This window comes from Seriola aureovittata, chromosome 15, assembly GCF_021018895.1.
Source record: "Seriola aureovittata isolate HTS-2021-v1 ecotype China chromosome 15, ASM2101889v1, whole genome shotgun sequence".
Classification (NCBI taxonomy): Eukaryota; Metazoa; Chordata; class Actinopteri; order Carangiformes; family Carangidae; genus Seriola; species Seriola aureovittata.
In genome coordinates, this window is record NC_079378.1 from 19,576,249 (window position 1) to 19,601,965 (window position 25,717).

General features: G+C 40.1%; 1 protein-coding gene across 2 annotated transcripts in view; it reads right to left on the reverse strand.

Moving 5' to 3' along the window:
- Nucleotides 1–25,717, reverse strand: part of opcml (opioid binding protein/cell adhesion molecule-like) — a 304,122-nt gene that overhangs the window by 144,756 nt on the left and 133,649 nt on the right. The window contains exon 2 of one of the 2 annotated variants that reach the window (XM_056396764.1): nucleotides 22,191–22,266. In XM_056396764.1, coding sequence (XP_056252739.1) covers nucleotides 22,191–22,266 — 76 coding nt within the window. Of the gene's footprint in view, nucleotides 1–22,190; nucleotides 22,915–25,717 lie in introns of those variants that run through there. The other variant, XM_056396763.1, reaches the window with a different exon arrangement.

Here is a 25,717-nt window from a genome sequence, read left to right on the forward strand (position 1 = left end):
AACTCTAACTGTAAGACTTGCGCACAGTCCATTCATTCTCTCAACTCAACCCCTCCATGCTCCAATCAATCTCTCTCTCTCTCTCTCACACACACACACACACTCACACACACAAGCTCATCAACAACAGATCCGTCTGTCGATTGACTGAAAACAATAACGCACACATGTTTATTTGCATATAAAGCGGGTTAAGTAAGATCCAATCACAAGCGGTCGATCGAGACACATGTGGAGACGAATTTTACAGGCAGGTGTGAACTGACAAACTTAGAGCTGACCACTTGTGATTGACGCATGTTAATACTAGGTCTGAACAGGGCCAAAGTTTTGCAGTCCTCGGGGGGCCCAAGCAGTTGCCTGCCTTGCCTGTTCACAATCTACGCCTCTGTTCTCAACACAAGCAGTCAATTACCTGGCAGCATGAGCTCTCTCTACCTCTAGTCTTCAGAAGACACATGAAAGTTTTGAAGCTCTGCAAACTGTTTTGAAGTAGTGTGTGTGTGTGTGTGTGTGTGTGTGTGTTTATGTGTGTGTGTGTGTGTGTTTATGTGTGTGTGTGTGTGTGTGTGTGTGTGTGTGTGTGTGTGTGTGTGTGTGTGTGTGTGTGGCTGTTTTCTAACTGACGACTGATAGCACTGCAGCGATCCAAAGTGACACGGCTCATTTCACTTAAGACAAGCGTATGGATTTAGAGCAGGGCACAGAGTGTCCCAAAAAGTTTGAAAGTGCACTGGAAAGACAGACCACTATCTAGGATTACAAAGGTGGCCCTGCCCTTGTTCCAGAGCTAATTTTATCAGATGTACTACCATGGTCAGGAAGCATTCTATTTTATTTGCTGGCAAATGTGCCACCCGTGAGGCAGACAAATGAGTGCAATACGCTTTGTGGAGAACAACATCATTGACCCCATGCTCCCTCACAGCTATAGATTTTCCTCCAATGTGAGCTCTATATCCACGCGGGCACAAACAAGGCCCAGCCAATGATTAATTTAAGCACTTTTGTACCTGTTTAGGTATTAATCTATTGGGGCACCTTGCCAGAGTATTTCATATGTCAGAAAATTACCATACTATTTGTGCCTCCTTCCAGAATTGAGACATTATCTATTATTTATAACATCCAGCCATACTCTGTCTTTCCTATGTGGTTACCGTGTGCAAGACAAAAACATTTCCGAACAAAATCTGCTCTCTCTCTCTGTATGTGTGCTCCTCCACTATGTCTTTGGAATGGATTTCTGGAAGACAGGAACACCATCGGGTGAAGAAATAAAACTCAGAAGCTTCACTGTGTAATATAAAGGTAGCACACAGAGGGGCTGGCTCCGATAATGGTTCATGCTGACACACACAAGCAGGGGATGGTCACTTAAAAGTTCAGCTCTGTGGCAGTTTAGAAAAACAATGACGTAGGGCTGCTTGGTTATGAAGTTGCTCATTGCTGTTCTCATGTTGAGTAAAACTGAAAACTCAACAGAGAAATGCTGGGCTTGTTTTGGCCACACATCCATGCAAACTAAGCAAAGTATCTGTTCATAGTATCATTCATATGCAGATATGAAGGTTTGGGACTGATGCTAATACAAAACAAACTGAGCTCTGGTCACTTGTGACTGACATATTTCACAAACAATTCATTGAGTAATAATCAGCAGGTTAAGCGACATGAATAATAATTAACCAAACCAAATTTAACATTCATAGTTCCATGTTTTTAATTTTAAATTGATGAATTAGTCACGCTCATACTGAAACTGAGGGGTCTCTCGTTGATATTCAGTACAGGTGTATCACAACTTGTGGATTGATGGGACTAAAGTATCAAGTGCTGTGAAATGATTCATTCAGCTTAGAAACACCTTGAAGCAATCACATAGCATTAAGCACATTATGTGGCACAAAGACCAAGCTAACCATGCTTTGTTTACTAAAAAGCCCAACATGCACTGAACTTTAACTTCATCTCAAATTTTCCACTGCATATACCCAGATATTATTTAGTAAACTGTTTTGTTTAATAATAACTATTGCAGCTATATTCATAGATATGCACATACATTTTGTGTATTAGCTGAAATCAACCAATGGGTGCAGTCTGTCTTGGCCCAGCAGATGAACAGCCCACAGAAGCTACTTTTCATTTTAGACAGCGGTACAGTGGCTGGGGGGGGGGGGGGGGGGGTCAATCTGCCTATCTTCCATCAGTAGTTCTCACCCTCAAATCTCTGCTGCTGTGCATTGCCACACTGTGGTTAAATGTAAGTAGCAGGAGCTAACTATCTAGCTTTTTTAATACACTTTACCCTCTTACCTTCTGAGTGTCTGAATTACACTGTGTCATGTATCTACAGATGTACGCTAATCTTAGCTGGTTTCTAATTTTTGCTTTAGTTACAGGTAAGCTAGCTAATCTTACCTAGCTGATAGCACACCCTTTCATTTCCAATGTTGGCTTGGGATTTCATTACCAATATAAAACGTCATATATTATTTAATTTTAGCAAACACTGCTGCTCAGACATGATTAGTGAGACAATGGAGTAGTAAGTAATTGTTGTAAAGATATGTTTGATTTTATTATTTCATTTTAATAGTCTTTTGTGTGGCTGTGGTGGTTTTGTTAGTCTTTTACCTTTTTGGCCAGACCACACGTGCAGGGGCCGGCCCTATAATGGCAAAGGTCACTGACTGAGGGACTGAGTGATCATATTTCCACCAACGGTCAGGCAAAAGTCACAAGGGAGGAAAGATTGTGCTTTTCTACTCCAGTACATTTATTTGACAGCTTTAGTTAATCAAGCAAGATACTGTAAGTTCACTGAAACACACGCCTGCGCTGTCCTGGGTTCCCTTTTCGCCCCGAAGAAAAAGTTGACCTCCCTGATCGTCACTGTAGAATTCACACTCTGATTAGCAGGAATAATTAAGGGATAGTTTTTTTATCCAACCCTTGTGGTAATATTGTAGACCTTTCACCATTACCTTCATTATTACTATTATTATAATTATTAGTGTTATTATTTAGTATGATTTTTGGCACCATTCATTTTGGCTTGTGATATTAAATAGTATAAAGAAGATAAAGCTAAGCTCATTACCGCAAAACATTTTCGGTCATTTGGGATTCAAAGGTAAAATAGGGAAATCACAGCTCGTTAAAACACTTCAACAGTAATGTGCTGGATATGGAGACTACACATAAATTGATTTCTTACTTCAAACGACCATGTTAGCGAGCTTTCATTTCACCAAAGGCGAAATCAAAACTGTGATGTAACCCACAGCAGCATGTATTATCTACCATTAAATTCTATATACGTTGTATGTAAAGTCATAAATGCATTGAAGACCATAATCCATGTATGACACTGCGTGAGAGGGAGCACTTGCCAGTTCCCAGCCCTGTAATTAAACCTTAATGGTCATGATAGCTTTGACACCCCCCCACCCCGCCCCCACCCCCCACACAGAAGCCAAGTGCACTGTCTCCACTTGATGGCTATATATTTAGTGCAGAGTCAGAGGGGTCACTGTCAACAGTCTGCTTTTCATGGTTCTCATTATTCTCAATGCCAAGTAAGGGACAGCGGACACTCAGTGGAGGGTTGAACGTCTGCAACCTCAATTTTCATGCCACGAAGGCCCAATCTTGAGGACGGATTTGTCCTGTGTGTGTCATAATGCTATAGTTTTGCGAGACTGAGTAGAGTGCTATTTAGCTGCTGCCACTGAAATATCCTGCAGTTTCATTTTGAATGTCTGAGATAAATGGGCCATGTGTCATAATTATCCCCTCCAGGTCAGTATACTATTAGAGGCGTACGCGTTGGTTTTTCTCCTGTAAGGACCAAATAATAATGATAGAATAATGATATTGAAGTTTGCTATGCTTAATTTTTTTTTTCTGTCTTTCCAAAAGTCTGGAGGCTCATTAAATGCTGGGCAGATCGGCCTATTTCTCACATGAAAAGATGGGTTAAAAGCAGGGCTTGCTTAATTTTCCTTAAACATTTGTATCATAGCCAACGCGTTTGTTTGATTTATCCTTGCCTCTTTAAACATGTACAGAAGGGCCGTTTCCTCAGGTGACATGACAGATGGAAATTCCTAATTACTGCACTTTCATCTCTTGATTCTCTGCTGCTAGATTTCGAAAATCATCAGAAGCTGCTTGCAGAACTTTTAAAGCAAGCAAATACTGTACATACGCTCATGTATTCAAATAAAGTATTAACTGGACAATGAAAATTACGATATTTGAATCATCACAAAAAGCGATTTTACACATAATACTGATATACACTGTTGCCCATAAAGTTGGAATAATTTTGTTTTCAGACACAATCCTCTGTTTATTCCTATTTAAATGCATCAGTAATCACTTTGGAAGAGATTGACTACTAAAGTTTTGAGAAGATATACACTTTATCTGTCAAGAATAAATCACATTGTCACAATCAATTCATGGAAAGAGGTAAAAAATATTTTATTCCAACTTTATGAGCAACAGTGTATTTATCATTTTAAACCTTTTTCATGCCTGGATTGGCTCTGAGATACCAAAACTGACAGGGGCAGTTTGCATTGTCTGTTTTTTAAATGGTTAATATTTCATTGAGGAAACGCAACTGAACAATTAAATTGAAAAAAGAAAAACATGGAGTAAAAAAAAAAAAAAAGAAAGGGATCTGCAGGGTGTAGAGACTCCCTCTGTGTAGACGGGAACTGCCTGCATCATATTGGCAGTGAATGATAGTGATTGGCCAATTACCAACATTGGCAGCTATGGTGGCTCAGTTGTTACCAAAAAAGCTATTGGGTTGGAATCTAACAAACTAGCCACGATGTTTTCCCAATCACACCATAGGTTTTTTTTAGATCGATTCCTGTCGGTGCATTCATGTGCTCACGGGAAGGTTTGAAAAAAAGCCTCCAAGAGTTAGAAGAAAAAAAAAAAAAAAAAAAAAAAAACCCTGATCAACTAGATCAACTCACCAGTCAACAGAAATAAAAGCACCTGTGCTGTTCGCTGCGATGATCAAAACAAGAGTAAAAGTGTGAGGAAGTTTATTGTCATCGTGCGCTGAGATGAATGACGGCTCAACATGTGCTATCAGCTTGAGCTTTTATCCTGTTGTTCTGTGGACACTAATGCAGGGGGATGAAATGAAACAGCTCTCTGACAGTTCAACTGACAATTTGATCTGGGCCTCCTGACAAATGATTTAAATCACTACATTTCAAGGTGCAGCTGTAGCTATTATGGGTTTTTTTTTTTAAATATTATTTCTGGCACTGTTACACTGCTAGGACTTTGAAAAGCATCATGGAATCGTGCATGATAATAATGCTTTTTACTTTTTCAAAATGTACTTCGTTTTCCAGGGTTGTCACTCTTCCATGAATCATCTCATTCAATGCTAACAAGCGCTAATTAGATATTGACAATTAATGTAACACACACACACACACAGACGCACACTCACTCACACAGGTTTACATGCAGACACGAGCCCTAGCTTTTGGAGAAGAGATGGTACAATATGTGATTACCTGCACTTGGGCTTGAGATTTATTGGACTCGTGTAAATCAGCGTGACCTTTTAGAGTTGGCTCAAACTAGATCTAAATCAAATTAGGAAAACTGCCTTGAAATACAGTCCCCCGGCCGTTCAACAAGCCTGCGGACAAGTCAAGACGTGCAGACGTGCAAAATTTGTGCCGCGAGAGCAAACGAAAATACCGGAAATTCTGAAATTAGACTGAAGCTTGAACTTAAACTAATTATTCTCTGGGGTAGCTGTTAATTTCTTGTCGGGAGCCACCTGGCAACAGTAAATCACTTCACCCATAATTGTCTGGCCAGAGTGCGATACCCTTCCCACATCCAATATTATTTTCCTCACTTCCACACCTGTCAATTACAATTTGAAAAGAATATTTCCTGCAAATTGTGCTCAGATTTAGTCACTGAGTATCATCTGTCACCTGCCACACCTATTCACATTCTCCGCTTCCCATTTATCAAGTGAATGACGAACTCATTTCGGATAAAGTGAGACGCTGGCATGATTCTCTGCATTTAATGGGTCAAAAAGAGTCCTAATAGAGTTATCTCTACTCTTCACTCACTCACACACACACACACACACACACATAGAGGTATTTTTATCTTGTAGGTTTCTTGTTTTCCTCTGTTGGGGTTTTGGTCAGAGCTCCTGACAGTGGCCCTTACTCACCTTCCTCAACCTGCTTTTATATTACGTTTGAACCTCTCTGCTCTCTCCAGTTCATTGAGTTGAAGGTTAGCCATCTGTGCTTGTCAGGTGAGTTCACTTAAGCCAGTTGCTTAAGTCCTAAATTTATATAATACTGATACTGGGCAGAACCAGCAAGCTGTGCCTCTAACATCCTTCATCTTGGTGTGGTCGATAAATAACTTGGTTCTGAGGAAGCATTTGGTATCTTATATACAGTATATGTCTGGTTTCGAGGGAGGGAAGACTTTTTGTCAGAGACATCTGCTCCAGGAGGAAGTATCCTGAAAGAACCTGTGAAAAGCAGACACTGGGTGTGTTTAGAGGCTTTCTTTGAAGAACCCTGCTGGGAAGGTGAACAGGATAACCCAAACGAAGTTACCAGACTATAGAATCCGAGTGTTGTATACCTGACTGAAACAAGCAATTAAAGCGTGTCTATCAAGAGAGAAAAGATTCTCTCCTGAGCAACCTCAGACAGCCCCCGTAAGGCTGATTTTTCGCCTAAGATGACTAGTTTTATGAGCCAAGGTGAATCGCACTGCAAAACCTGGAGCTGAAACTACTGATTAAAATGATGCACAGAGAAAAGGTCATAAAAGAGAAAGTTCTATTTAAAAGAAAAAGGAAAAATAAAACCTTGAGAGAAAGACTATAGAAACTACTGAACAGTGTGACACATTTGATTGAAGAAGATCAGGCTTACATGCATCCCCTGGCAGACATTCAGTTCCTAATAGTGGGTTGCCCTTGACATAAATATGAATATACTAAATATGCTTTTTAATACGCTCTTTATAAGGTTTAATAACAATACAATGATCGGGAACTATTTATTTAAAAACAAGTATAGCAGAGGACGGGAGACTCAGCCGGCCTCTATAGTGCAAGATATTGAAATATAGCATGAAATATTAATTGGTTGAAGTGGTTACTGACTATGAGTTCAGACACTGAGGTTGTAAAGATACAGATTCACTAAGCCTCGACGCTAATAATTGTTATCAAAGCAGTGTAGAAAACTTCTCATCTTAGTCAGTGCTCATCGGTTAACATGACAAATGTTGCCAGTGGTAGTACATCGTATCAGCGGTTACTGATTAATGTTAATTCAGTAAGTTACTAAAGTCAGGCCTAAATTAAACTTGGCAGTTTGTGTGCTCTCCGCACGCCGCTGTTAGCACTTGTGACACCACTGTACAGCCACAAATGAATTGAGTGTATTGAGTTCCAACAAACCCAACAGAGTACAACATCTTCTTTCTGGTGGATCATGTCACGTCACTGGAACGGCATTCTCCCAACTCAACTATGGTTCATATCAGATCAATAATTTAAGATCATATTTTTGAACCATGACCTTCCTGTGTGTGTTTGTACCCACGTCTGTGTGTATGTGTGTGTGTGTGTGTGTGATGACTGTCGACTGTCAACCTAACCCGAGTTTCCGCATATTCAGTGACAAATAGAACAAATATGACATGATACATCCTGTACTGTACATCTGGAGGAGATGGATTTTTTTGTTTTTTTTCTATGTAGGTGCAAACTGCTTAAAACACACAACGTTTGCCAACTGTGTTTAACAGTGTATTGTGGAGACTCATAAGCGAAACACCCCAGATGCTGTTGATGGGCGGCAACAGGGATAAAGCACTAAAAGAACAAGCAGCCATAATCATGTAATAGACTTATCAATATTTCATTTCATGTGTATAAAACCTAAGAATAAAGGCTTACTTTCTGGCATTTCTAATTCCTGGGATTCTAGACATGAAGTACCTTTCTTTATTAAATGCTTGATCAATGTAACCTTTCTGCTTTTTATGACTTTGGGGAGAAAACTGTGCTTTTTATAGCTTCTCTTTAACCCTCAACTTCATATTTTCTGGCATTTTTTTTACTGAGTGATCATTATAGTCTATATCTTTGTTATGGCTCACTGCACTTCGAGCCAACCATTAGGCTTCAGTCCGACTGCCAAGACAGTGAGAGTGTGAACGGTAAAGGTTATTTAGTAGCCTAAACAGAGAAATTAATTAGATCCTGTCAGGCTTACTACTTAGACCTGGTTATTGTCCTCCCACATGCTGGAAAACTACAAAAGGCTAATCACACTGAAATGCATCAGGACGTGTTAGTAGGCAGAAGGTAACAGAAAGAAGGATAACAACCAGAGGCGTCAGCATCCAGGTCAAAAGTTGCTCAATCCAAGTGAGGTAACATTGCTCACTAGATTTATTTTTATTTATCTATTCTTTATTTTTTTTAAGAATATTGGTAGTTGTTGTTGTCATCCATATTTACAGTGAACGCAAATCAAATTTTGTCAAACAATACATTTAAGAAAGCATCAAATATATCCACCAGGACTTACAAGATGTCGTGGTGAGATGAAAACTGGCTGACACAGACAACAAATGGCAGTATATATGTCCTTCACCCTCAAAAACTGTTAAATGGTAATACCAACAGCCGCCACCCTCTACTGTGACCAGTTCTATGGTTCTTTGGTAAAAAAAATATATTTGAAAAGCTGCTTGTTACTGGCCCCTGCTGTTGCAGAGAATCACATACCTCTATCAAATGTATTCTCAAAAGTCTGGTTCTCACTGATTTGCCATCTACAAAGGAATCCAAAGGCAAAATATGTGGGTCAAACTCAACACTGACCTGCTCAATTATACATCATCTTCTCTCTTGAGTTGCGTGGAGTGAGCACTTCAGCTCCTAACACATACAAACCCCTCAGTGAATAGAGTGAGCATGTAGTAGCGCTGCACAGAGTAATGAAAACACAGGAGAGATGCATCAGTTTGTAATAACTGCCTTGAAGGCCACGTAGTGACTTCTGCCCCTGTTAATGCAATGGACTGATGAATAATGTAGTGAGATGTACAGCTATGCACAATAATTAAATTATAATTTTTTCTTAATGGACACATTTAAAGTTTAAATGAGAGCCATTAATGCATTTATACACATTATACACAGTATAGTAAATTAACTCTAAATATTTTAGTGGGGAAAAGGTGGAGTTAGCTGTCCCAAAATGGCTTTGGTAATGTAAGTGTTGCTGCAAAACTAAGTCCACCACGTTGGATTACATCATACTGAAGATTTTATATGTAATCTGAGCTACTGTAAGTGAGCACAAAACGTTCAAAGCCTCATCCGTATAGTCATATTTAATTAACATTTTGGGACCCACAGATCTTTATCGATGCCAATACTGACATTAAGCTAATCAAGCTTTCGCAAATCATTACTGTTCCACATTTAAAGCTGTTTTGCAGTGTTTTATTATTCAGCCACTTTGAGCCAGTGACTTGCAAATACTTGCGTACATACAACACATATAAAAGACTAGAAAAGAGCTAATTTAGCAGGAAAAAAAAAAACACAAATGGTTTTCTGAAGAGAGGTGAAACATGCTGTAAGGTGCAGTGAAGCCTTTTTGCATTAGCTGCGGTATTTACACACAAAGGATGACAGGCTGCTCAGAGCAGCATAATGCTGTTTGTAAAGTCTGTCTGCAGTGAATCTACAAAAAGAAAAAAAAAAAAAACTATGCGTGTTATATGTATTAAACAAATTAAATGATTTTACATTGATGTATTATGAAAAAATACAAAACTAACATAACTATGTAGAAGAATACAATTTAAAGTTCAAGCCCTTATGCTGTCAAAAGACATTTGATTAGCTGTTTTAAAGTTACAATAGCACAATTGTGTCATCAGTAAATTATCAGCTGCTTCATCTTTAGGGTACCTCTGATAGAACATCCTACAGAACAGTTGATTGCTGGGCTGAATCATCAGTTTGTATTAGACTGATAAACAAGTTCCCAGTGTGCCAGCCAAAGAAAGTTGTTTATTTGAACAGAGATCATAGTTAGTACCAAGGAGGGAGAGGGGGGGGAGAGAGAGAGGGGGGGGAGAGAGAGAGAGAGAGAGAGAGAGAGAGAGGAGAGAGAGAGAGAGAGAGGAGAGAGAGAGAGAGAGAGAGAGAGAGAGAGAGAGAGAGAGAGAGAGAGAGAGAGAGAGAGAGAGAGAGAGAGAGAGAGAGAGAGAGAGAGAGAGAGAGAGAGAAAAGGCCGGGTTGACTATTACTGATAAACAAGGAAAGACTTCAACTAAATTAGCTTTATTGATTTTCCAAACTTGTATGTCAGAAAGATTTTACAGTAGTTTCTTCTTTTGTCCTCCTGTCCAACCACCATTTACCAATCGTTCCAGAGAATTTCTCTGGGTGACACGGTGCCAGTCGTACACTGTAAAACATCACAGCCCCATTTAGTTATGTCCACTATGGTGTTTCCATGGATCATTCAGCAGCTGCCACTTTAAAATACAGTTCACCTCAAAACCATCTTAGCAGAATCATCGATAATAAATGCGTCTCTCTTTTGCAGCACCCCTGCATGAATGTACCTGGCTCATTTAATCCGGTAATGATGACTTGAGCTCTGCCAAAAGTCTAACTGGTTTCAACTTTTCAGAGGGACTGCTTCTTGGTGTTTTCTTTGCGCTGCATTCAATAGGTTCATGTAATCTTTCCTCACATAGGTCTCTTTGAAATACTTAAGATACTGTACAGGCTTTGATGCCGTACAAAAACCCACATAAAAGCTGCTTAACACTCTCCTTTCCTCCAACAATCACTGTCAATATGACCTTGACCACGGGGGTGAACTCCTGACTGCTCCACCGGAGCTGCTCAGTAGCCAACAGCAGCAGACTGCGGCCGCACAGGCCAGCTCCCAAATGTGGAAGTGTTTAACCAGGTGAATGTAAAGCAGGGTGTTATAAAAGTTGTTGTGCTGTTGTAAAAGTAAAACCATTCTCATATGGTTTTCTTTGAATAAAAAAAAAAAAGAAGAAAAAGAAAACATCATAAAACATCATCCTTTGGAATATGGCTTTTGAGAATTCATCATATTCATAAGTATTGATTCAACTGCCTGATAACACATTACAATTTTACATTTGGCAAAGTGCTGGTGAGATATTCTATTTTCATGAAATTTGTTTTAAAATGAAACAAATACACTAAATGATGCAAATGTTAAACACAGACTTAAGTCCCCTTCTCTTTGAATATTTAATATTTCTTAATTGCACAAATTCAGAACATGAACATGATTCCCAAATGTGATTAACAGCGGAGAAAGGAGGGGATCGATGTGAAGCAAATCAATTCATTACAGCCAGTGGTTTCAGCCACTTATTTGTTTAATGTGGTATGACATTCTTCCCAGATGACTCCCAGTCAGTTTTATCCATATTAATGAGCACCATCAACTGGCAGACTGAGACGAATTCCCTCCTTCCTCGTCCTCAGACAGTGATATCTGGTTGCAATAATAAATCAAGGGCACTTATCGATTTCAACATGCCTAAAAAAAGCCACACTAAAAAACTATGTGCATTAAAATGTGACATTAATCAGAGAGGCAGGGAGCCAAAGTTACACAGGGATGATGGATGCCTTCGCTTCGAAGACTGCTGCCTCCGTTTCAATGGATGTCGTAGGCTTTAACGTATAATAGACATCTGACTGTCAGTCTCATGTCAGTATTTAGAGACTGATCAAAATGTCTCTTACAAGTTGCGTGCTAAGAAAGCCTGTCCAGCTTACAGTATGCCTGTCAATATATGTAAAGAAGAGAGCGACAGTTTCATGAAGTTTGTTTGAATAAACAAGTTGGTAATCTGAAAATAATGGCTGTAATGCTCTGTGTGGTCCATGATAGACATGTTCACGGGAAGCCTTTCACATTGTGATCAGCTTGTGAGCTAAGGCCGGCAGCCAAGTCCCATTTAACGGCCATATTTACTGCATTCTGCTCCTAATTGACGACTGTAGCTGCTTGGTTTATGTTGAAATTGCTCCGTCAGGATTAGTTAAGTCTCATCACCACGCTGCCCTCACAGAGCATTTTCAACATAATAAAAGAACAAAAAAATATTGCGTCATCCATCCCCATCCTTGATTCTAAGTATAGCTCAGCTGCACTATCCTTGAGGCGGCATTGGCCAGGGAACAGAATCAATGGGAGGCACTTTTCTCTGCCATATTCCTCCATTAGGGGGATCTGTTTTGTTAGACGGCCGACGTCTGGGATCCAGGATCTGAGAAGAGGCGGGAGAATTAGGAATGATTTGTCTGGTCACGGGAGGCCAGCACTCGCCGTTGACAGATGGTCGGAGACATCTCATTTCTGAAATGAGGGAGATCTCGAGTGGCACGGACCAAGAACATAGCATACAAGATTTCAACAGCTGCTATAATGCTCATCAACAGTGTGTCAACTCATATGGCAGCACTTAAATGTGAAAGCCTGCAGTGATGAATGTGTTACTCCCTTGTTACCAAGGTTCTGCAACAAGTAACGGTCCTCTAAAATGGGGGCACAACTATAATACACAAGTGACTTTTCTCTATTTTCATTTCCAATTTAGCCGTGACTCTGATTTGCCCCTGACCTCTCTGACATGAAAGTTTCTCGTTGTGTTGTCGATGCATTCTTGAAATGCAAAACTCATGGTAGCAAGCAAAGACAGTGTGCTTACACAAAATGCACAACCTTTCTAGGAGCACCTCGCTCACCTCTGAGAGGATGCCCTACTTTTCCAGCACCAACAGTCACACTCTTAAAACAGAAAGAACAGCGACAGCAAACAGACAAATAACAGCCAGCCACTAGAGCCCCCCCACACACACACCCCCCACCCCCTAATCACCATGATATATTAAACATAACCGTTTATGCTACAGAGGTCAGCAATTAAGCTAAGTTAGTCATTAATTAACAGATCTCAACGTACTTATCTTCATATAACACATGGGAAATATTTAAAATTAACTTCCAGTCTTACAGCCTTAAGGATTGAAGAAAATGACTTTTTACTAATTATTTTGAAGCTGTGTTCAGCTCCAAAATCTTACCACATCCAGAACCTGATGTGTCTGTGGAGTAGTTATTTACAGAGAAACAGGAAGAGAGATTCCACTATGAGGAGACAGTAATATCTACCATGTTGTAATTTACCTTAAGCACTTTGCATGATAGCTACAACTCTAATGTAGCGATCTTAATTCATTCAAGGGTTTGGAGGTCAAATGGAACTGGTACATTGATATCAACTCTACAGTGTTTCAGAGGAGCGGGCTGGATAAGGGAATGAGAATGTTGGGAGAATTCTGATGGGAGCAAAGGAGGAAGTCAGATGACGTAGTTTAAAAGTTTGTTTTAGGGGGAGGATGGGCTGGATGGATGGGTCAACAAAACACAGAAAGACTCTCTTTTCAGTTTTAACCATGACTGTTCCACAACCTTAACCATGTGTTTATTACTGTAACAATGGTGGCCTAGCTCCTCTAACCGTAAGGAGGTACTTATTTTAACTGAAACCACAATCTTTGTCTAAATCTAATTTAGCAGATTTTATGCTTAATCCTCATTTAACTGTGACGGCTCCCCAACCTTAACTGCCTGACAACGAAAGTCCAGTATGCCCGGTGCTGGCACGTTCCTATGCAACAAATGACATACCTCATATAGGCTGGGGAACCTATTGGATGTTGGTTGCCATCTTAAAATCATCATTTAATTGATGTAATTTGAGACCACACAGAAAATATATACTCTTTTTTAGATTTTATATTCCTTGATGGTGGCTCACCTGGCAGAGCACCTCACTTAGGCTCAGTTCAGGTTTGAATCCAGTCCTGACCCTGCATGTCATCCCCTCTCTCACTTTCCTGTCTCTATCACGTTACAGGCAAAAAACACATGTATATGTATATAAATGTGTGTGTGTGTGTGTGTGTGTGTGTGTGTGTATATATATTCCATTACAAACCTCTGTGTTGTCATACATGTAAAACCTTTGAAGCTACTTTAGATTGATTTAGCTATTATAAATAGTTGCTTAGCAACATGGATTTACAGTAGGCCCTACAGGCATCCTGAGGGGCAGGTGAACTTAATTTTGCCTCCCGGCGGAAATTTGAAAAAAAATAATGAAAATAATGGTCTGCCATTTGTGACACAAAAGACTTACTTACTAATTACTTTTTTCACGAGAACACCCATTTAACCAGAAAGAAAATAATCAAAATCCTTCATCTCCACACAAAGTACCACTTTATCTGGACCAGACTTGGTCCTTCTTGGTCAGTCATAACTACAGAACATTTGACTCAACAGTCAGGCACGGTCCCGGATTTGGAGAAACTCTGGGACTACTTTTTGTCTGTACAGAGCATTTGCTGGGCTATAAGTGTAGCTTTAGACGAGTAAGAGGGATGTGGGATGTCCGAAAAAGAGGAAAGAGAAAAGTAGGTAAGGGAATGAAAGTAGTGGAGTGTAAATTGCCTGGCAGAATGTGGCATGAATAGAAGGTGTTGCTGATGAGTATTAATGACATCAGAAAAGTGCAGCCAAACATGCACAGAGAGGGGACAGCAGAGACAGACTGTAATGGATGTGGCCAGCTCTCAGAAGTGGAGGATCTAGTTGGACTGCAGCACAGCGCATAGGTTTCTGGATATTAAAAATTAATGACTATCTCTGTGATTTACGACAACACAGAGATGCTGAAACCCAACCTGTGTAAGATGGATGTCTGGGGAATGCTAGAAGAAGACTGATGCAACCCTGGTGGACTCCTGGAGAACAGCACATGCGATCCACACCAGACCCCCATCCTCAGGTAGTGTAAGTGGGACCGGTGGGTCTACCTGATGCAGCAAGCTACGCTGCATCGAACTCATTTGAATACAGTGTGATCATTAGGCTGGTTTGAAAGTTTGAACTTAATGGCCTCAATGTGTTACATTACCCTCTCTTCAACCTTATATCGCATTTAACCACTGAATTCGATGCCTTACACTTGCACTGCACTGTTGCTGAATTCACTGGTGTATGCTCAGTCTGTCATGTACACAGGTGAATGGCATAAATACTATATTTTGATGCAAAGTTGATATTTTTGAAATTAGAATTTGAATATATTAACGATGAATAATATAGATTTGTGGTCATGGAAATACAATACATTTGCAGTGGTGCATACTAAAAGGGTTTCTATGCACCTACTTCTGAGACCATAGAGACCAAACCTGGTGGTTGCTGAACAAGATAAAAAAGACAGAAGGGCTGAGGGAACGATAAATAAATATATAATACATGGCTAGTATTTTAAGGTGGAGGAGGTGTGTGTGCAGGCAGGGAAACATCCAAGGCCTTTACTTTACAAGTAAACTCAACAGACCCATGTTTTTTTAAGGTGAATATATGGAAATATATGGATAACAATCAATAAAATATGCATCTGATTGCATGATTAATTCTTTTAGAAAGATAACTTAAATGTTTTTTTCTTGCAATTATTTATTTTTTTTATGTAACTGCTAAAATTATTTTAAAAAGTTATAATAACCATTTCCACTTTTCAGTAAAGAAAGAAATGATTGTGTTCTATCCACGGGTTTATTTGTATTTTCATTTTTATTAGGATGTAGAGAAACTGCCTTTGAGTAGAGGGTGAAGATCTGGGCTTGTTTTGCCATGACTGGGTGGCTTTCTGAAAAGTACTGGTTAAGATGATACATCACTGTAAGATCATGAACAAAGAAACAGAGCTCACTATGTCCATTCCCATTATCCTCCCCTTAGGCTTCTCTTTACAAGATGCCCTTGTCTGCCCATGAGCCAGATCTCATTTTTATTTGTAACTAACTACCTATCATCGCAGTTGGGGTGCATTGCAGTTCTTGAGGTCAATGTCTGAAGCACAATTAAATTGAAAGACGAGAGCTAGTTAGCTCCAACTTGCAGTCATGATCAACGGATCCAAATAAAAGAAACATATGCAAGTAAAAAAGCAGAATACCATTGGTTCATTTATGGACATATTGCAAAGAGATCAAGGCAGTGTAGTATGCAACATAAAGAAAAAAAAAAAAACTTGTTTTTACCAAACTTCAAGTAATTCTGCACAATTTAGCTGATGTTTCTGAAAAAAATCTATTCACTGTTGCAGAAAAGTCAGGCATGTTTGAAGCCTACCACTCAAAACTCTCCAGTCTAGATACACAGACCTGCAGAAGCCTATTCAAAGCAGTAGCTTGCTTTGCTCTGAATTATTTAATGTGGCTTATATACACGAAAACCTTCATCTTAACAAGAAAAAAAAAAAAATGCTGGCGTTGTGTGTGAGCTCTGATTTGAGAGAAAGGAAGAGCAAGAGGAAAACAAACATAAGAATATTGCAGTTTCTTAGTCTTTCAGTGTTTCTTATGGCTCATATATTTCTTGTTTCAGGCTGACAGTTTCCAAACATAAGCTATAAGCAAAAGGATGCACAGAATGTGATAAAAGCAAACACTTATCCTTGGTTTCTTGTTGAAAATCAGAAAAAAGCCTTGCAGATTTAGTGACATTGTCAGCTGAATAACAGACAGTGCCATGGCTCTACACTGCTTTCTGAAAAAGGCTGCAATTATGGACGGGGCCTTTGTTTCATTTCCTTTGACTTGAAAACAGCCATTCAATCAGAGGGCCGTGTATATCACCACCCAAAATTTCAAGGGACCATGTTTAATAAGTGCTGAGTGCAGATACAAAAAAATGAAGGCTGGAAATAATACCTACCTGCTCATTAGAGGCAAATACTTGATATGATATGAAAGACACTCGGCTTGAAATTGATAAGACATGAACCACAGTGACATCTGCTTTCAGCTTCAGTATCTTAATATAGACACTCTTGACTAATGCGTATTATAAACCCAAACAGTTACATTTAGAAAAAAAAAAATGGTTTTGAAGCAGGGTTGTGAGTTCATAACCGCATTAAACACACTACAATATAATGCTGCATTACAGTTGAATCAGAGCTACAAAAGCAGCACAAGGACATCAATTCACCTTTCAATTCTTTTTTATGATCAATCGATTACTCTTTTTTTTTTTCAGTCTATGAGATGTCAGAAACACTCGCCCTTGACAAACTCCCGCATGACATCTTCAAATGTCACGTAGTTACTGAGCAACAGTTCAAAGCCGAGAGACACTGAGTTTGCAATGGCATAAAAACAGAGGGAAGCAGAATGTCCTCATACCTGAGAAGGATGACCCAGAAAATGGAGTGCTTTTTAAGTAAAAAATGATTAAAGGGTGAATCACTTTTTTAAATATTTGATGATTATCTTTCACTCGGTTGATTAATCAATTGATCCAGCCCTAAAGTTTGTAATTATTTACTGTTTAATTTGATTTTAATTTGATGATTGTGATTTCATTTCACTTAAATTTTTCAGCATAGCAGGTTAAATATCTGAAGGAGGTAATTTAATAAAAAGATTTTTTTTTTCCTCAAACTCAAAGAGAGCAAGGATAACAGGTGATGTTATGCTTGGGCCAAAATCTCCTCCCCACTACTGTTTATTGAAGCCCCCAGCATGTCCAATCTCTACTTGAGTGCTGACCCTGAATTTGATGCATCAGTCTATTCTCAAACATGCCTGCTTGCCAAAATCAGGCCACACGAAGCAAGTTGATCACATGATGAGAAAAGCAGTGCTACTGCTGAAACAAACTCACCTCTATTTCCCTCTGAAAGAAAGACTCCAACTATCACAGGAGACAATTCAACTCACACGCAAAAATAAACAAAAATAAAAAAATTTGAGAATTCTGTTGTGACTGCACCTTAAATCAGAGCAGCCTAACATCAGTCGCCACTTGGCTCCCCACCCTCTGGTTTACAAGGTTAAGACAGCGACTGCGTGGTTGAGCCGCGCATCACCTGAGCCCTATCTGCTGTCTGTCTGTCCCTCCGGGAGAAGGGCCACAGGGAGCCAAATTATAAAGGGGCCCTGTCAGTGACATAGCAGCGGAGAGCCAGTGGCATTGAGGGGAAGCGGCTGCCTTCGGTTGATACTGACCCGTCCTAAAACACATCAGCGCTGATAGCTTGAGCAGGCTGACTGTGGCTACCAAGCAGAGCAGGTCTCTCCTACAGAATCCATCCATCCATCAGTATACTGTCAAATAGTCAGTGCAGGTGCAAGGATAAGGAAGTAGAAGCAGTATGACCACTTACCCCTACTTATAGACAGGTCCCATGAGGTTGAAGTGACCTATGAATATTTGCACAATTTCATAATACCATACATTTCTTAGTGACTGCTTGAGTGGGGTCCAAAAGCCTGAGACCATTTTTCCCCATGAATGGGAACTATGCAATCTGTATATGTAATCACACATGTATTCTTCCTTATTTAAATCAATTTGTTTTCCGGCACTACATCGAACTGTTGTGCTTTCTATTTCTATTTCAACTCCAGTTTATAAAATTTTTCCTAGAAATAATAAGTTATTAAAAATGGTTAGTAATTTTACATCACAGATTGCTCATTTTAATCAGCATTACAATTTATAGCCATGCTAGGTCCAATGGTGGACACAGGATGACTAATGCGACTGCACATTAATGGATGTATGTGTTGTAAAAAGCATGAGCGCCTGCAGTGAAGTGTTTCTTTGGCTGCTCAGAGGTTGTTAATTGTACAGGTTTGAATAAGTACGATTAGTGTATGTTGATTAATTTCAACATTACATTACATTATTTCAACAACGTCAAAGTTCCCTCCCTCCGCTGCTCACACACAGCCAATTGGAATGTAGTGTTCTATTGACTGACATCTGAAATCAAGACCTGATAATAACCTGGTCTTGAATATACATAATAAAACATACATAATATAATGGCTTAAAATTGCCATGAACTTCTTGTTCATCTAGCACGTGTCACTTTAATTTTCATTTCTGGGAAAGAAAAAAAAAAAAGTAGTAACATTGCTACTAAAGCTATGTTGAATGATGCTAATTATTCTGCCGCTCACATCTGCTTAACTTCCTGTTGCCGGTGGCTTTCTTTATGTGAGAATGATGCTGCTTTGTGTTGCCCTTGACTGTCTAAATAACACAGCCCCGTAGAAATAAAATAACAACTCAGGAGTTTTGCCAGCAACAGGAAATCACTCAGATGCAACAATCGTTTATTAAAAAACATATTGCCAGGATCACATTAATGTTGCAGTTTCCCTGGCCTAAAAGCATTTAACCCTTGACAAGCCGGTGTGATTTGGCTCACAGCACCATTTTTCCACTCCTGATGTGAGACTGAAAAGCTTACCGGGGCCCTGGCTGAGGTGAAACCTGTGTATCAGTGTTTGAATCTCTCTTTGTAGGGCAACTGCTACACTGGTGACTTGAAGTAATTGTAACCCTTGGGAAAATGTTGGGAAAAGCATGGCAATGGAACATATTGTCTTCTGAATAACAGTACTGTCATATAATACATATATGAGAGCCATGTTTATGTGGCAAATTGCAGGTTCCTAACAAAAACACTGTCATTTATTTAGAAAAACATTAGTATCCTGGTAGAAATGAGTTGTTTCAAAGCTGCAATGTCATCCATAAAATGTTCAAATCAAAACCTGCCAATTTCAGCCTGTCTAGTCTTCAGATAATGTTGATTCAGTCAGAGATCAACACCAACACAGCCACACTCCTATCCAAGGCTTCCTGCCCCCAACCCAAGCTCCCTGAGTCCCAGCCTCACCAACCCGCTGCCCTTCCAAGCGTCTGCATCGCTGCCACTCTGGTGATGAGGGAGTTCAGAGAGGCTCCGCACAGAATAGGCAGTAGGGTCCTGACAGACTCAGCGTCAGGTTGCCCTGGGCATGTAGCAGTGAGCTGTTAAATGTGAGGACAATGCTATCGTATACCACCACCACTGGCCTTATTCCCACCCACAGAATCTAAGAAGCAGGATGGGAACGGTGTCCTTTGATTTCATCCGGTGCTTTCGACACCATCCAGACACCCCTTCCCTTGCTTGGGGAGAGGCTCAAAGCGATGCAGCTGGATAGCATGGTTTCCTGGATTAGGGACTGACTAGCTCACTGACAGGCAGCAGTTCATCTTCCTCCAGGACAGAGTATTGATACACTGTGAAGCGGCACAGGATTGCCCCAAGTATCTCTATTGTCAGCTTTTGAGTCCACTCTCTACACCTTTCCTTTTAAGATTCAACCCGGGGTCAACTCCACAACTTCTTTGATGACTCCTCTACTGCGGGGGGTGCACAGGTCAGGTCAGGATAAGGAGGATGCGAAAGCCGACATACGAGCTCTGTGGGCTGCTACAGGGGAAACCACGTGCAGCTCGACATCAGCGTGACAAAGCAGCAAGAAGTGGATTTCAGCCTGTCACCATCCAGGCTGAGGAGAGTGAAATGGATGGTTTCAGTGGATCCGACAGACTACTTAACAAGTCCTCCTAATCAGTGGAGGCAATGGCAGAGACGGGATTGACAAACTTACTTCTCTGAGGGCTGCACAGAGCAGAGAAGACAAGATGAAGACTAAACTGATCTCCATCTTGGGAGAACTACTCTCCGCCTCCTCCATGGTGAGCTGGTGCAGCTACAGCACACCACCTCCTCTACCCAAGGTGCCACGGCAAACTGTTCAGCTGCTCCTCTTAGTCAACAGTAATCAGACTGTGCGATAATTCCTGTCTAAATACATCCCATCTCAGTCGGCGTGGAGCCAGCTGAACTCTGCTGCCCTGCTCTGACAGCTTGAGGTACTGAATGCAAACAGACTTGGTGATGTCACATCCACATAAGTACCACAAATGAACACGTCTGCTCAGCTCTGTCGATCACACTTAAGTAAGCAAACAAGAATGTCATTAACATCTGTGACACGATGCAGATTTGTACGACTGTTGAAGATCCCAACTTCACAGGTTTATTTTACCCCACAATTGTGCACACGTTTTGACTACTCACATTGTTTTCATTTCCTGTTTCTTCTCTGTAGAGTTCCCCTTTTACATTTTCTTTTATTTCAAAATTTCCCCTAATTGAATCTTTTGTTTCAACTGTTTTTTTCTTCACTTAATAGTGATAATAAAATACTATTTTGGCTGTAAATGCTGCACTTCAAAGATGTATTACATTGTAAGACTGTGTGTGTGTGTGTGTGTGTGTGTGTGTGTGTGTGTGTGTGTGTGCATTTGTGTGGGTGGAGCGGGCCTCTATCTTGTATCATTTCACAGGGATTCTGGATTTCTAGCACCACACCTGGTCTATTCTTATAAAAAAAAAATATATATATATATATATATATATATATATTTTTTTTTTAAAAAGCATACTGCAAACCCACCATACAGTTTATAGATGCAAATAAAGAGGAATATAACAGCAAGGAGAGAAAATATAGAACTGGAAATTATTACTGTATACACATGATTAAAGAATGATAAGATCATTGTGAAACCACCACAAGACCCTAGGATCAATAGTGATTAATAATGGTAATGGTGTTTCACTGTTAAAAGCTGCAAGATCTACACTCTCCAGTTTTCCAAAGCGTTTCATCAAGTGTAATGAAAACAACTCAGCCCTGAAATTTAAAGTCATAATTGCATTTGTGTTACATGCTCAAATCAATACGTACACAACCCCTCCTAACGCTGAATTTGAGTACCTCAGCTCTGTGCATCCTCAACAAGACATTAACTAACCGGATCAATAACATTCAAGGGCAATGAGATGGAGAGGCTGAACACCGAGTTTTGCACGTTTCACCATAACTTCCAAATGGCACACGCGCAGTATCAATAGGCTGCTTTTAATCCATGTATGGGAAAAAAAAAAAAACAGGCATCTGAGCGTTTCTATATAGGTTATCGTGACCTTTAGTAACTCCTGGACCGTTGCACTTGAGTCGCTTTTAGAACCCACACATGCTGCAGGAGTCGGTGCTCATGGCGCACAAGAGGAGATCATATCAGTGATGTGGTAATGAAATACAGTTAAAGACTTACTTTAAGACGGCGCTGTCCCCCTGTCTGACGGTGATGTTGTCCTTTAATACAGAATCCCCGCTTCTGGCCGGAACTCCTGCAGGTACAAGGAATAACAATTTAAGTCCGAGGACAACAAGGCATTTCCCGGGCACCGCCAAATGGCCACAAATTCCCATGTTTTTCTGTCACTGCGCAACTTCCAGGAAAACTTGAACCGTCTGATATTCCTTCTTTTTTTTTTTTTTTTTTTTTCTTCTTTTGCGTTTTGCGCTGCGGACCGCAAATTCCACTCCACAAAGAAAGATGCGGGAGCGAAACCTGATGGAACTGCGGTCGACCTGGTTTTGGCTCCAAGTAAAACAGGCTTGTTATGAAATACTGTCTGTGTCGATAAACGTAGGGAGGAGGGGGGGGGGGAGAGAAGTGTCTTTCCGCCCGCCAGCCGCTCTAGGAAACTGACTTCGGAGGAAAGAAGATCACCGTGGTTCTCAGAGAAATGCGCACCGTCTCCTCCGCTTCAAACAGTAATCGCCGTGAAATGGATGCTCTCGCCGAGATGCATCAGCCAAGTCTCCTTGTATGTGTGTTTTTTTCTCTTTCCCTGGGTGCTCTCTTTTCTTTCTGTCGTGAACACTCAAAGCAAAAAGCTGAATTCGCTTCAGTATCTTTCTTTTCGTTAAGTCGCCGACAGTTCCTCAAGTAACCCCCCTCTCTCTCCCTCTCTCTGCCTCTCTCTCTCTCTCTCTCTCTCTCTCTCTCTCCTTTAATCGGCAGGTAGCATCACTTGCCTGTACCACGAGGACCATATGGTCTGCAGTCTGCACTGTTCCTACATGCAAAAGGCTTAAATTGCCTCCAAATTTGGGTCCAGTGGCCCCTAAATGAGAATAACAGGGACCACTGCTATTTAGCAACATGACAAATAATAAATCACGTTTCGTGACATACCCACTCTCAATATGATTTCATCATGGGGAGCACCCATGCATATGACAGGATCATAGATGTTGATTTGTGTTGATTTGTGCACAGACATACACTGTCAGACATAGAGTAGTGGCTCCTGGGGGCCTGGAAGTTACTAAAGAAACTGAGGAATTGTTAAATTTCACAATAATTTCATTGACTACGGACAATCACATTCAGAGAATGAATCTATTCTAAGAATAGGTTTCACTTAGCTCAGTGACTGCTACACAGTGGCACTTGAAACAGTTTTTTTGTTGCTATGCTTTTGAATGACTAAAAATAGAGGTCTATAGGACAAAACCTCTTCAAATGGGACCTCTGGCTGTATTGATTTGGCAACCATGACACGAAACGGATGAAGGACTTCTTATAGTTAATTGAATTGCAAGGAAAATATTCATCATCCACCTGAACAATTTTACTCTTAGAATGACACAGATCTACAAAAGAAAGAAGAAAAAAAAGATAAAATTTGCTTTAGGGCTCCTTGTAATAAAGCAGCTATTGTGTATCTATTCAGGTGTCCTCCACACCACCAAAAAGGCTGAAGCTGAACCTTTGCTGAACCGTTTTTTTTTTTTTTGTCTAGTCTATCATTGCGCTAAGTTGTTGAAAAAATTTAATATCTGTGTTGTATACATCCGTCTGCTCTGAAAATGACAAAATTTACAGGCATTTTCAAAAAATTTAAAGTAAAATATAAAAAAACTAGTCCAAGGCCATCCATTCATTCTCACAAAATCTTCAACATCATCTCCAGACAGTGCTGACAAAAAAGTTATCAAAGGAATTTTGATGCATCAATCCATTTTGAAATTATACAGTTTTAAACCTGTGCCATTGAGATCATAAGATAACATTAACACTCAGGAATCAAAATTGGCTTAAGCTATTGTAACCAAACTCAGCACAAACAGGAATGTTGATTCGGTGTCCGGGCTAAGGAGCCAGTGGGCGTTGCTTTAGACTGCAGAGGAGAAACTACTTGCTGAACTGTTAGTTCAGGTCTCAGCCTATTTGTGTGGCTTCCTTGTTAAACTCTTCTCTTCCTCCTAGGCCTAGGTTTTTTCTTTTTCTTTTTTTTGCACACATCACACACACACTTCATTCATCCAAACTGCATTAATCACTGACCCAGCTGACTAACGCTATGATTATATTTAGGTGTCCAAGTAGCAAAGCTGCAGGAAACCTGTTGTCCTTTGTTGTGGTTGTTTTTTTCTTTCTTACTATTTTTCTCCTGTAAGAACAAAATTGACCATGTGGTTTCCAAATTCCACCCACTACTCATGACACTCACTGACCTCAAGATGGCGGTGTAACAGTTAATTTTACGTTTTCACAATTATCTCGAAAAACACCTGTGGCTCAGAGCCAAAATTCTTTCACTATTTTAATCTCTCAAATCATCTTAACGCCGTCTGGTATTCAGCTCGAAAACTTTCAAATTTTGCAATTTTTTTGCCATCTGCTCAGACCCTGATTATTGATTATTGCTGCCTGTGGCTGTGTTTTATTCTGAAATTCTCAGTTCATTTTTTTGATAATTAAGTTGAGCAGAAAGGGTAACTTTCAGGGACAGTGTATAGGCGTTAATGAGAGTCTGAACTTCACTAAACCACATTCACTTTGTTTGCTAATGTGCTCCTGCGCTGCGTCTCCCCGTCCATATCTGTATGCATGGAGGGGATGCAGGCCACTTGGGAAGAGAGTGGCACTTTGCTGCACATCTAACAGCAGCACTCAGAATTACTGACAGCTTTTGAGTCTCATGAGAAGACTGAACAAGATAATTTCTTTACCTTAACATCAATTTGGCACGCTGTGAAGCTATTGGACAGGAGGCAACAAATGACAACACAATGACAGCTTTGGATGCCATCACTGGGGAAAGATACAAGTGACACATGGCAGTGTTCTCGTCTGGTATCAAATGTCTGTGCAAGTGTGAAAGTATTGATGGCTTGTATTCACAGGCTACAGTCTGCATTCTGTTGTGTGCTCATCAGTCTTTTCTCACATACAAGTGACTTCACAATAAAAGCATCTCTCTTCAAGATAAACACACTAAGTGCACTGCATAATATACAGTGACAAAAGCATAATTTTACCTTTTAAGATTTTCTCTATACTTTTATTGCCCACTTCCTGGTAGTTGCAATAGTAGAGCACAAGCACTTCAGCACAAGTGGACCTTGAGATAACATTAAAAATAAAATATCCCTGCTGTTTTGTGTCAATATCCCACGTCAGTTAATACCTTCATAATACCTCTGTTTCAAATTCCAGAAAATGTACAGACTAACCTAGATGATATGTTCAGAAAAAGCCTACAATAACCAAAAAGAAGCCCATCACATTCACCAAACTGTTGTTCAGTTTATTTGTAGGCTGTTATTGCGGAATTATGATGATGTCTTGTTCTGCAGAAATTGGCCAAAGATAAGACTTAATTAAAATTATATCTGCCCTGGATGCAACACAAGTTCTGTCTGTGCGCACGTCTTAATGGTTTTTAAATTAAATCCCCTCCCTGACCTCAGCAAAATCTAAGATAGGTGGTCTTAATTAGAGTC